Consider the following 13,379-nt stretch of genomic DNA (forward strand, 5'->3'; position numbering starts at 1 on the left):
TCAGTTGCTTGGAGCATGTCTTTTCTTTCTATCCACCAATGGAAGGTGAAGACAGGCAAGTAGCCTTGCTGCGGCCCCTTCCCTTCATGGTGAATTTATTTCTTGTTTGTCTCTACACAGACAGTGTAGCCCTTTGGAATTCCAGCTTTAGCCAGAGGTCTATTAAACTCTTCACACTGGGCACTGTCTTACTCCTCGACGGTTCATTAAAATGGTGCATATTACCATCGGTGGCATCTCACACTGAATGAAACATGATGGACAAATACTTGTAACCTTAAGTGAATTACATAATCTCTTACAGGAAATTTCTTTTGTTTGTAACTATCTCACCTGGAGAGATAAGACCAAGTATAAGTCTGGGTCTTATGAATTTTCTAAGGACCACAGGCAGTCACTTCACCACAGGAAAGGTAAAATGAGTCATCCTGAATGTGCTTGTGTTTAGATATTGTGTTTGGTTTGAGTAAATCAATAAGAAATGATGATACATTATTTAATTACTAACATTATTTTGCCTCCTCAAGTAACAAAGTGATTGAGTGAATGATGAGGTCCCACTCCTCTAGGCAAGTATTACGGGTCCATTATCCATTTGGAGCCACTTCTTGGTTTTGAAACTGGCCTCATCAGAATATAGGAGAGCCCTTATCCTCCCAGTGATACAGTTCTGCTGAAGTATCATGGAGAGGCCTGGGAAGGCCAACTGGGGCAAGGAGCTCTGCCATCTGAGAAGACTTAGCTTTTCTCTGGCAAGGGCACACCGAAGGTAAGGACAGAGAAGACAAGGAGGCTCTTAGGCCTATCAGCTTTTATACTGTCCCTTTATAATGATCCCTGTGAAATAATTATTTCTATCAATGGTCAGCTAGTACAGGGGATTTAAGATAGTGGGTTCATTAAAGAGAGTCAGGATCACAAACTCATTTAAGTCTCCTTGAACCTGTTTAATCAAAATGATTTTCTGCTACTCTCGATTACGGGCTGAGTTTCTGTGGTGACAGATTAATGACTGATCCACTAAGCCATACCACCTCTTTTGTCACCAGCCCCACTGACTGGGCCAGCCACTATTTTATCAATAGGCTCCACTTGCCCTTGAAACTCATTATAGCTGTTATGTTAAGATCAAATGAGCAGATCAGATGCTCGCTGCCACCCCAGCTCTGCTACAAAGACCACCAAATCCCACAGAGCATGTGCCAGAAGGAAAAAGAGCAGAAGTTGGTCCTTGTGCTCTTATTAGAATTACACACTCAGGTCACTCCACAGTAAGATAAATTCCAGCAAAGGCAACACTTCTGATTCTTCAGGCCCGCTAAAGGTAATTATCCTAAAGTTAAATGTCAGGGTTTCATGTGTGCAAAAGAAAGAAAATGTCATGTTTGGTGTAAGCAACAATATTATTTTAGTCAAATCAGAAGCTCATTATTAGGAGAAGATAAGCCCTGACATGACCCCCACAATACATTGTGTCCAGCTGACTTCCCATCCCACTTTGTCTTAACCTAAGGCTATTCACGTGTTGCCCTCATTCATAAAGCAGGAAAAACTTGCAATGTGCTATCAGTGGAGGCTTGTACCCCAAATCCACTCAGCCCCTGATTGGCTGTGGTACAGAGGGAGCCTAGAGTCAGATGGCATAGTTCCAGCCCCAGCTCCTCCACATCTCAGCTCTAATTTTGATCAAGAGACTTAACCTCCCAGAAAATAAGAGATGATAATAAGAGTACTTCTCTCATAGGATTGTTATGAATATTAAGTGAGATAATACATGGAAAGTACCTCAAACAGTGTCTGGCACACTTGGTGCTCCATAAATGTTAGCTATTACCTATTTCTTCAATGTTTTAATCTTTTAGTTACAACCAGACTGTATTGTTTCTAGAAAAAAATATTTTTAAAAGAAAACAGAATAAGAAGTCTATGACAGCATAAGTTAAAGAATTTCCTCTAGCAGACAAGAGGTTACATGAAAGAAGAGATTACATGTATGTATCTTGTTCACTCTTATAACCCAATGCCTAGTCAATGGTAGATAAATATTTGTTGGAATGAATGAACGTACAAATGAACAGAGGAAAATTTCCTTACAGTAATGGTTATGGAAAGCCAAAGCCAAATCAGATGCAGAAAAATAAGAATTGTTGTGTCATCTTGATCCCTCAACCTCAAGCCATGGAGGAGTTAAATGCATGTCAGCTAAAGATGGAAAATTATTGAACAACTTAATACAAAGATCTGCTTCTTCATCGCCTCCTTAACATTGTGTACAAAAGTCCAGGCCTCCATCTGACCAAAACTTCCCAATTGCTAGTGTTTATAAAAGAAGAATGACGAAACTAACAGACCACAAATACATTTAGGGGCAATCATCTGAGTGTTGTTCTATTTGTCCTGGATCTGTAACTCCAGGGAATAAGCCATGGAGTTGTTCTAAAGGCTTTACTTCTAAAAAGAAGGGAATAGGAAGTATTTATACATCTAGAGGAATAGGACACTTTTCAAAATGGTAAGTAGAGGTTGCCAGGTCACCTCTGGCAATGTCATAGCACACCCGGGAGTCAAGGGATATGGAACACACACCCCACTGTCATATTCGTTTCAAAGTTGACCCTGTAACAACACCCAAGGGCTACAATCAACTCTCTAAGAGCAGCCCTTAGTTTTCAGTTTCCAAGGTTCAAAAATCACATCTGAATCTCTCTCCCCCAAGTCCAACAAAGAGACAAGTCAGGAGGAAGGCAAGAAGTTTTCTTTCACAATGAGTTCCAAAAATTGACAAGCATCATAACAATAATTGTGGGACACAGCCTTTCAAAGTTATCAGTAGCTTCAACAAAACAACTAAAGAAATAGCAAAGAAGCTGGGGCTTTGTCAACCTCAAGCAAGGCTTGGCTCAATGAAAATGATTAGGCTGGCTGAGCAACTGCAAGATTAGCTGAGGCTTTATCGATTCTCCACTGAATAGTAGGTTTCTATAGAAAGTAAATTCTTAACCCCTGTTCCCTGGCTTTGTGATTATTCCAGGGACTTGCCCTAAAAGAGTGTCTGGTCTGAGTTCCACAACACTTTAAAGAGGTTAATGACATTAAATTATGTCTAAGCCACTGTTAGTGTCAGGTGACTCCATGCAGCACATAAAATGGGTGATGATTGAAGATGTTTGAGATTTTTTTGAACATTTTTAGATGTTTTAATGGCATGCTGGATTAAATTATCATTTTTTAAATATATGCTGCTAAAAACATTAGTTTAATGTCTAAAACCACTCCAGAAACAAAAACAAAAAAATAGTGTATTGGGACAAAAAAGCTTTTCTTTTTGTTATGTCTTGGACATTTTTACACTATCTAAAGGCAGTATTTCCTAAACATAAGAATAACCTAGTATGTTTGCTTAAAATATGGATTCCCTGCACTCACCCCAGAAATGTAAAGTCAGATTCTCCAGGGTAGGACCATGGATGCTATAATTTAACAAGCACTTCAGGTGAGCTTCGTCCTCAGTCAGGTTTGGAAACACACTGTTCCAAAGATCTAAAAATGTCACCACCATCCATAATAAAGATGGGAAATGAACAGAAGCCCAATTTTAAAAAATTTAAAGCTAAGCGGGAGTTCAGAATATCATGCTTATGATACACTGAGACTAGAAAATCTTGAACAGGCATGAAAGCACAGTAAACCTTTCCATAACCCAAAGATCCAACAAGCACAAGTGTTTTCAACTCAATCCAGCTGCCAGGAGCACCAAGGCATCTATCTCCAGAGGTGGCCCTTCACTTCTAATCCTGGCTCAATTCTTCCACCTCTAGCAAAGTCAAGCAACTGCCCTTCTCTTCAATTCTATCTAAAACATAGCCATAGAAAAGTAAAAACAAAACAAAACAAAAAGCAAAATTATCTCTGCCCCAGATGAATCCTTCATGGTTTGGGCACCCTTTTCAGCCATAGGGAAAGGTAATCAATGAAGGATTCTCAGATCTAAGCAGTTAACAGAGCAGGTCAGGAATGGGGCAATGAATGGCAGGAATCTCACTGGGGTAGGGGAGGAAAGTGGGGGGCATATCTATGGCAAAAGACCCCTAATAGTTATTATGTATCAATTAAAAATTTTAATGAAATAACAATTTCGATAAAAGGCCCCAAATAGCTGTGGCTATTCATTGAAAGTGTTTGAAATCCCCTTTCCAAGAGAAGCAATCCAACATCAACTAGAAAGAAGAAGAGGAGGAACAGAGAGGAGAGTGATAAACCCCCACACAAAGCTATGAGTGCATCTCCTCTGGATAGGGATCTGGAGAGGGTGCTCTTTAGAAAGTGTATGGAAACATCTGGGATTCATTCAATGTCTCAAATCCCTTCTCCCCGCAAGGCCTGCAGATACTGAGAGCAGAGCTTAGAGGAGTCCAGTGGAGGAAGCTGATCCCCATACATATCCCACCTCAAAGAGTCTGTAAACCATGCCCGGTGACATTAACAAAGGGGGTCTGTGGTATAGGTCAAATTATCATTTTTAAAAAATACATGCTGCTAAAAATATTAGTTTAACACCTAAAACTGATCAGAAACAAACAAAAAGAAACAGTGCATTTGAACATTAAAGCTTTTCTCTTTTTTACTGTTATGCCTTGGGCACTTTTACAATATTTAAGGCTTCTCAGAAACAGGAATTCCTAATGTTAAGTACCATAAAACATGGTACTTCCAAGTCCCCTAGAAGGGCATGGCCCTGGCCAGCTGGGGCAGTCCTTGAAGAAGCTGGCAGACGCTCCCACAGAACAGAGGAGATGCCATCTGCTGGAAAGACTGCACCAGATGCCTCTTGCCCCACATCCCTGGGGCACACCTGGGGAGTGGCAGCCAGCCTTGAGGCAGAAACACGCCGCAAGTGTGTTTCTGGGTGTCCGGGAGTAACTTTCTCCACTCCCAGGGCTCCCACGGAGGAGCAATGCTCTGCCACCCAGGGCCCTTTCAGGACAGGGGACCAACTGCAAGGGCTAGTTGTTCCTGTTTCAAGATTCCGAGGGTCAAACCACCCCACCTCCCCTGCATTTTATCAGGCTCATTGCCATGACCGCCCCCCTCAACACACACACACACACACACACACACACACACACACACACACACACATGCAACACCTGACTCCCCCATAAATAGCTGGGACCACTCCCAGACCCAACCTCTCCAGCAGGGATTCTCCTGACACACCCTAGAGATGGTCCACGCCACCGCTGCCCCGGGGAGGTCTTCTCGGGAGCTAGGCAAGTCCACCATCACGGTTAGGAGAAGTCGGAAGCTCAGAGAACCTCTTTCTCCACAGCTACTGGTGATCTGTGCTGTATTTTAGTGCAGTCACCTCCCGCAGCCCTACAAATACACACACCTGGGCCACAGGTAACAGGCAAGCGCATGGAGCCTTGGAAGTTCTCTTTAAAGTTCCTTTCAGGCAAGACCGCGCCCAGGAAGCAGGGACCCACCAGCCCCCGCGGGAGATGCCCACCTGTCCCCCTCCTAACCCTCCTCCCACACACACACACACCAACCCCGCTTCAGGGGTCCCCTCCGAGAGGCTCCGCGCCCCCAGGGCCGGGTGGCGCCGGTACTCACGTCTCGAAAGCGGTTCCAGTACTTGTCCCGGTCGTACTGGGAGACGGTGCTCAGCCACTGGTCATTGTCTAGGAAATTGCCGTGGTTGGGGCCGGCGCCTCCGGCGAGCGCGTCCAGGTGCCGGCTCTCGACTTGGAGGAAGCACCACGCCGCGGCAGCCGCCGCCAGCACCGCGATCGCCGGCATCTGCGGGGCAGGGCGCGCAGGGCGATGAGCGGAGAGGGCGGGCGGCCGCGAGCCCCGGGCACCCAGGCGTCCCAGCGCCCCAACCCGGAGGCGGGGACCCCGCGGCGGGGACGGGCAGCACTCGCGCACCTGGGGCGCCTGTCGCGCCTCTAGATCCAGGGACCCCTCTCACGAATGGGGGACTCATCTACGAACGAGGAGGCTGTGTCACGAATCCGAGGCTGCCGTCCAACTATAGGGGACCCCTCTCGTCTGTTCTCCGAGTGCCTCACAGATGCCACCCTCCTATCAGGGGCTTGGTACCCCTCCCCAGAAGCGGGGAGCCCGGGTCCGCCCGCCGCACTCCCACAGACGGTGCACACGGCTTTGGGGCAGGAGAGGGGAGAACAGGGCTCCGGCAGCACCCGAGCTCCGGCAAGCGGGGTGGGGGCTGCCAGCAGCTGGGGGTCCCCGGCGACAGCTAAGGGAAAGGTCTCCCTTGCGCGCCCTGCGGTCTCGGGGGTAAGAAAGGCGCGCAGAGGTAACCCCAGGCCCTGACCCTGCCAGCCCCAGCCCCCTAGGCGGCCGCGGGGAGGTCCCAACTACTCCAAGTTGGGGCGCGGGGTTCCTCTGGGCACGTACCTTGGGGGCCGGCCTGGGTCCCCTCGTCCGAGTTGCTCGAGCTCCCGCGGCACGGTCGCCGGCAAGGCTGATCGCTGGCTCGCGCCCCTGAGCTCCTGCCACCCGCCGCCACCGAGCGTCTGGCCGCTTTGTGAGCCCGCAGCGCTGTGCTCCGCTCGCTCGCTGGCTCGGGCGCGGCGTCCGCGGGCGGAGGAGGCCGAGCGCTCGAGCCAAGGCTCTGGCGCCCCCTGGCGGCCGCGCGCTGCCTGCCTGACAGCCCGGCCGCCCCAGCCCGGAACGTGGTCATTCACATCTTAATGCAGGGCTGAAATCAGCTTTCAGGCCCAGGATGGTGAGAGACAGAAGAGGGGACTGAGGATATGAGGCCAAGACGCAGGCCAGCATGGAGGCATTCTCAAAAGGAAGGCCGTTGGGTTATCTAGATCAAAATCACCTGGGTGGAGAGAGAAGAGAGCTTCTTAAAAATGATTCCTGCCCCACCAGCCCCACTTGCTGAGTCAGCATTCCTTAGGAAAGCCTCCAAGTCTGCACTTTTAATGAGCTCCCCAGGCGTTTTTTATGCACAGCAAAGTTTGATAACCACCGTCCTGCCATTCCCTGGATAAGTGAATATCTGCACTGCCCATCCCAAGTCATGCACCCACCTGCATCTCTGCACTCCCATGCCCTATGCCATGCTTACCACTGTCCTGCCCCTTGAGAACCGGCCCCAGCACTAACTTGTTGGGTTCCCCTAGATGGGAGGGAGGGGAGACAAGAAAAACAGATCAGGCTACAGGGACAGAACACTGAGAAGCAGGAGGCTGGTCCTGCCCCATCCCCCACCCCCTTTCCAAATACCAGCAATGTTTGGTGAAATAGGGCTGGAAGGGACTTAATGCCTTCCCCTGCCTGTATACAAGTGATACTGGCCTGTCACCTTTCTCTGTACAACTACACTCCATTCCTCAGGCACCTGAGCGCTCTTTCAGAACAAGTCTGACCATCCCATCACCCCTCTCCGCTCAACACAAAATTCTTCACAATGCTTTCCTGATAAAGACCAATCTCCTGGCTGAAGCCCCCAGGCCCCGCACATCTGGACCCCGCCTCTCACCCCACTCTCTCCTCCTCTGACCTTCTGGACAGGCTGGCCCTGACCCCAGTGGAAATAGGCTCCCTCCACTCCTGGGTATTCACTTCTGCCTGGGCTGCTGTCCATACCCAGTCCCAGCACAAGTCTCATTAATTCTGCTCTCTGCTTATTCATCCTCACTTCTCCAGAGACTCTTGCTACACCTGTGGACCAGGCCAGCACCCGCAGTGACTCTGTCTTTGAGAACACAGTGCTTCTCTGGCTGTAAGCTCAATTGATATCACTTACTCTATGTCCGCCTCCCCACCTGGCTAGAGCTCCTGAGGGCAGAGGCTATCTTTGTCTTGTTCACCACTTCTCCCAGTGCCCAGAGTACAAGATCTTGACACATTGTTAGTGCTCAAAAAAATTTGATAAATGAATGAATGATTTAATGAATGAATGCCACCCAATCATGTCTGGAACAACACATCTCAGCCAGCATGCCAACAATAATGTATGGCGTGATCAATAATAAGTTGTGCTACAAATAATTTGGTTACATATAATAGTTGAATGTGTGGAAGTCAGCAGATCTGTGGTTTTCCCAACATTACTCTGACTGATTTGCATTCCTAGAAACTTTCTCAAAAGGGAGAAAAAGGAATGGAGTCACAGCTACTATGTTGGGGACTGCACATCATCCACAGTTTATTTTATCATGGAATGCTGTGGGTGGGTGCATCAGAGTGGGAGAGAGGTTTAGAAATGATGAAGAGACTGTTTCTTATGTTCATAGAAACCCAAGTAAGCAGCACTTCCCCATTTATCTGCCCAGTGTGACAACAAAATCTCTCCAAGGAGTTGTCCCTAAATGTCACTTTTGCCTCCTCACCTCCAACTCATTCTTCAACCCACTCCAATCTGCCTTTCATTCTCACTAACTGAAATGACTTGTCATCATCAGCAGCCTCCTCCAAGTCACCAGATCCAGTGGGTACCCTCGATCCTCCCCAGTGTGGCCTCTGAGCAGTTTCTTTTGGCTCCCATGGCTCCAACCCTCTTGGCTTTCCTGCTCCCCCATCATTCCTGCTGATATTCCAGTGCTTCTTAGGGCTCAGACCTATCCCTCTTCTCTTTCCCCCAAAACCCTTTCCCCAGGTGCCCAAGTTCAGTCCTATGCTGAGATCCTCCAGGTACAGTTCCAGCCCAGAAATTCCAATGACTTCTGACTCCAATGAAGCTGACCTCCAGCTTCATACTTTACATCTCCTCAATGCCCCATGGGCACGTCAGATCTGTGACCAGGCCAAAACAGAAGTCTAGATGTCCTCCATGCATCTGTGTTCGCCGTTCATCCCTGTTACAGTGAATGTATCCTCATCCACATGGCTGCTTAAGTCAGAACCCCACAAGTCATCTCCAGTTCATCCATCTCCTCACCCCTCACCTCCCATCCATCAGCAAAGGGGGTCCATCCCACTTTCGAACACCCCCTGGAGCCACCCACTTCACCCCACTTCCACAGATACTCCTGAGTCCACAAGACCATCACTTCTCACGTGGAGAACTACGGTACTTCTTGGCTAGTTTCCTTCTTTCCTTTCCCTTGCAACCCATTATCCACTCAGGTGAGAGCAATCTTTTTTTAAGCGAGCTTTCTCTTTTTAAAATTTTTGTGGGTACATAGTAGATGTTTGTACTTAGGGGGTACATGAGATGTTTGATACAGGCATGCAATGCATAATGATCACATCACATAGAATTGGATATCCATCCCCTCAAGCATTTATCCTTTGTGTTACAAACCATCCAATTACATTCTTTTAGTTATTTTTAAATGTACAATTAACTTGACTATAGTCACCCTGTTGTGCTATCAAATACTATGTCTTATTCATTCTTTCTAATTTTTTTGGACACATTAACCATCCCCACCTTCCCTGCAACCATCCACTACCCTTCCCGGCCTCTGGTAACCATCCTTCTACTCTCTATGTCCATAAGCTCAATTATTTTGATTTTTAGATCCCACAAATAAATGAGAACATGTGACATTCGTCTTTCCATACCTGGCTTATTTCACTTGACATAATGATATCCAGTTCCATCCATGTTGTTGCAAATGACAGGATCTCATTCTTTTTATGGCTGAATAGTACTCCATTGTATATATGTAGCAATCTTTTTAAAATAGAAATCACTCCCTTGCATAAAACCTTTCAATAGCTTGCCATGACAGTAAAACAAAAATTCACATTCCCTCCCATGACTCATAAAGCTTTGCACCATCTGGTCCCTTACCTCTGCCCTTCATTCCCTAGATTCTAGCCAGATTTCTTCTCATTGTTCTGCAAACTTAGCAAGCTTGGGCCCCGCAGGTCCTCTCTTCTGGCCAGGCTCTCTGCCCACAGTGTTCCTTTCCCTGCTCTTCACAGGGCAACTCCTTCTTAGCTGTCAGGTCTCACTCAAATGTCACCATCTCATTGAAGCCTTCCCTGACCACATCTTCTAAGATAGACACTTCCCTCCCAGCCATATCAGCATTCTCTCTTGTTGTACCTGGTTGCTCAGTCCTTCAAGAGTGTTTTACTCCTTTGTTTATTATCTCTCTCTTCCTCAATTTGAATATTAATTCCAAGAGGGCAAACACTGTCTTTTTCACTCCTGTATCCCTGGGCTAATCTCAGAACCTGGCATTCAGTGGGCCCTCAATAAATATTTATCCAGTGGTTCAATGAATGAAGCAAATTCCATAACCCTTGATGCATCCTGAAGTATGAAAGCCCTGTCTAGGGCCATTTCCTTTGTCCTCCTTAAATTCCTTGTTCTGCAGATCCAAGTTCCACTTTCCTCGGGGACCTGTCCCCAGTTTAATCAGAGAGCATCTGCTGCTAGCCATGCTCCAACTTCACAACTGGAATCTTCCCCATAACCATCCCCTGCATGGGAAGGGTGACCAAAGGAGCAGGGGCAGGTGTGGCCGTGCTGGATCTGGCCTGAGCCAAGGAAGGACATAACCTTGGAGCAGGGGCAAGGAGGCTGGGAGCTGGAGACCTGCCATCAGCTCAGCCAGCACTTGAAGGGAGAAATGGCAGATTTATTCAGCCGCGGGAAGCACCCAGGACCAAAATCAATACTGAGCCTTGGGGCTGTATTTCTGCTTTTCATTGGCTTATGCACAACTATAATAACTCCTTGTTTTAACATAGTGCTTATTTCTATGAGCCCCACATGTTTTATTTTCAGTTTAATGGATCCTCAAACATGTGCTACTGGTAGTCAGAAGCAGACACAACTATCACCATTTGATGCTGAGGCTAGGGGAGCCCAGAAAGGCAGATAAATTGCTCAAGGTCACAGAGAGAGAAAGAAAGATGGACCTACTTGCAGAAAGTTCTAGGTGTACTCCCTGCCCCCTGTTCATGATGCTATGCTGGCAAGAATCAAATCACCCACTGGGCTCCATCCAATAAAAGAGGTGCCTATAATACCTTATCATCAGCACAGATTTATTTTTAGCTGCAAACTCATATATCTACCTGCTACATGGCATCTCCATTGCGCTGTCTCATTGGCACTCTCTGAATTCAGCGTGTCCAAAATTGAACATCTGAGCTGCATCCCCCCTGTTAAACCTACCCTCTTTCCTGTGTCCCCACGTTGGGGAAACCACTTCCCACCCCACTCAGACCCTAGTGTCACTCTGCCCTCCTTCTCAGCCCCCACTTTCAGTGACTCACTCATCTGTCAATCTCCCTTTCACTCCCTTCAGCTCCACCCACTCCCCACTGCTGTACCTCTAGAGTCTACTTCCCACCACATGTCACCTGCACACCACAGAGCCCTTATAAGGGTCTCCCTATCTCAGTTCACCCATGGTTATTCATTATCGACACAGGAGCCAAAGTGGTCCTCTCTCAAGGTAAATATGATCACTTTTCTCTACTTACTTCCCTTCCTGTGCCCTCAGGACAAAGGCCAGGCACAGCACCATGACTCCTGGTGCATTCTGCTAAGCCCAGGGGCCTCTAGATCCTTCTGTCCTGGACGTTCCTGCCCCTCCTGCTCTGGTCACCAGTATCCTGCCCCCTCCACTCAGGCCCTTTCCTGCAGGGCTCCCTCCTCCTACTGAGATGCTCTCCTCCCTGTCCCCTCTTCTCCTGGACAGCCCCACTCACCCTTCTGGCCACAGCTTCTGCAAGTCCTCAGAAAAGTCACCCCTGACCCTCACAACTTTGCACTCATCACAGCTGCACAATTGCTTGATGTCATTCTCCCACCTGACATTCAGCGGCACAAAGGCAGGGTCCGGGTTTGGGTCTGTCTCATTTGCTGCTGAACACATAGTGCTGAAAAAAGGGACATAAGTGCACAATAAATATTGAGTGAATTAATTAATACTCATAGCTCAATTGCATTTGTTTCCTTCCCTTCTTTGAAGCAAAGAAGCTCCAAGATTTAGGTTGAATATTTTAATCCCCAAACACCCCTTGGATAGAAAGTAGGGACAGTGAGGGAATGAGATGACCTTCCCACTCCCAGGCTTTTTTGCTGTGGTTTGAAGGTGATGTTGGAATAATTCCTTATCCCAAGAAGAGGAGTAATGAAATAGATGCATTTCTTGACACCATTGAAAGCAGCTCACCCAGCAGGGCCTGTAACTTTTGTGAACACGTCGATTTCACCCATTGATTATATGTATTCAGCAGAGCCAGGCTCACTCCATCTCCCTGCATCCCTCACAGCCGTTTCCCCCACCAGCCCCCACCCCCACCAACACACACACACACACATGCCTTCTTGCTTTCTTCCCCCTATGCAGAGCCATGGTGTATGGACAACCCACCTTAGGAGGAATTGATTTTAAGCAAATGAATACCTCACAACAATATGAAAGTAAACACCAGAAAACTCTAATGGCAAAGCAACTACTCAGAAACAGAGAAGAGGATGCCCAAGCCCTGACTATAGAGGAAAAAATCATGAGGGCCACAAGACTAATAACAACATGGGCTGACATGCGTGAGCACTTACGGCATGTCAGACACCGCAGTCCTGTGTGTTATCTGATGTAATCTTCCTGACAATCCCCCATGAAATAGGCACCGTGAGAAGCCTCATGTTAAAAACAAAAGCCTGAGTCCCAGAGTTGAGAGATCCTTTATCCCAGATCACTCAGTGAGTAAATGGAAGAAGAGCCAGGGACTACTTGACGTCAAAGCTCCCATTATGACCCACTACAGCACTCAGGCACACTGCTGCCACCGCCCATGGAACCCACAGCATTTACCTTGATGTCCAAGACTTATGCACTTCATAGTCTGATGGAAAATATGTACACACCTGATCTCTGTTGGCTGAATAACAAGCCCTCTGAGACTTGAAGACAATTTTCTTTTCCTTGCTCAGAAAGGCAATCCAGGTTCTTTTTCTTTTTCTTTTTCTCATTAGCTTTGTATTCATTTACAAAGAGAAATGCAACCGCATGTCGGCATCAGGCTCCATGCATGCTACAAAGCTCTGGGATAGGCTGGCAGGGCCCTCCTTTCCTCTCAGGGTCAGTGTCAGATGGCTGCCTTTAGAAGGACCACACAGTGTGGGTGCGATGCGGGCTCACGCCTTGGGGAATAGAAGATGGTGACTGCTGAGTCAACAGAGAGTGTGGCTGTGCCCCACAGGACGAGGGTCCCGAAAGAGGCTCCAGCTCACTGAGGGTCCCAGGACTGGGAGCAAAATGGAGTTCCTTGAGGAACAAGCGCCTCAAACAGCTTTCAAGCTGGGATGGAAACCAGAGAGCAAAACTGGAGCTGGAGGAGTCCCACACAACCAGAAGGGCCCGGGAAACACAACGAAATGAACCCAACTCATTTGCAGTGCCACCTGAGAAGCCCCATCTTAC

At 47.6% G+C, this 13,379-nt stretch overlaps 1 protein-coding gene across 1 annotated transcript in view; it reads right to left on the reverse strand.

Annotated features, from left to right (window-relative positions):
* The window catches only part of SPOCK1 (SPARC (osteonectin), cwcv and kazal like domains proteoglycan 1), a 535,952-nt gene extending 529,351 nt beyond the window's left edge, over window positions 1-6,601 (reverse strand). The window contains exons 1-2 of the mRNA XM_024247208.3: window positions 6,424-6,601; window positions 5,617-5,802 (exon numbers count right to left, since the gene is read on the reverse strand). Coding sequence (XP_024102976.1) covers window positions 5,617-5,802 — 186 coding nt within the window. The 5' untranslated portion in view covers window positions 6,424-6,601. The remainder of the gene's footprint in view (window positions 1-5,616; window positions 5,803-6,423) is intronic.
* Window positions 6,602-13,379: the final 6,778 nt, after the last annotated feature.

This window comes from Pongo abelii, chromosome 4 (assembly GCF_028885655.2).
Source record: "Pongo abelii isolate AG06213 chromosome 4, NHGRI_mPonAbe1-v2.0_pri, whole genome shotgun sequence".
Lineage (NCBI taxonomy): Eukaryota > Metazoa > Chordata > Mammalia > Primates > Hominidae > Pongo > Pongo abelii.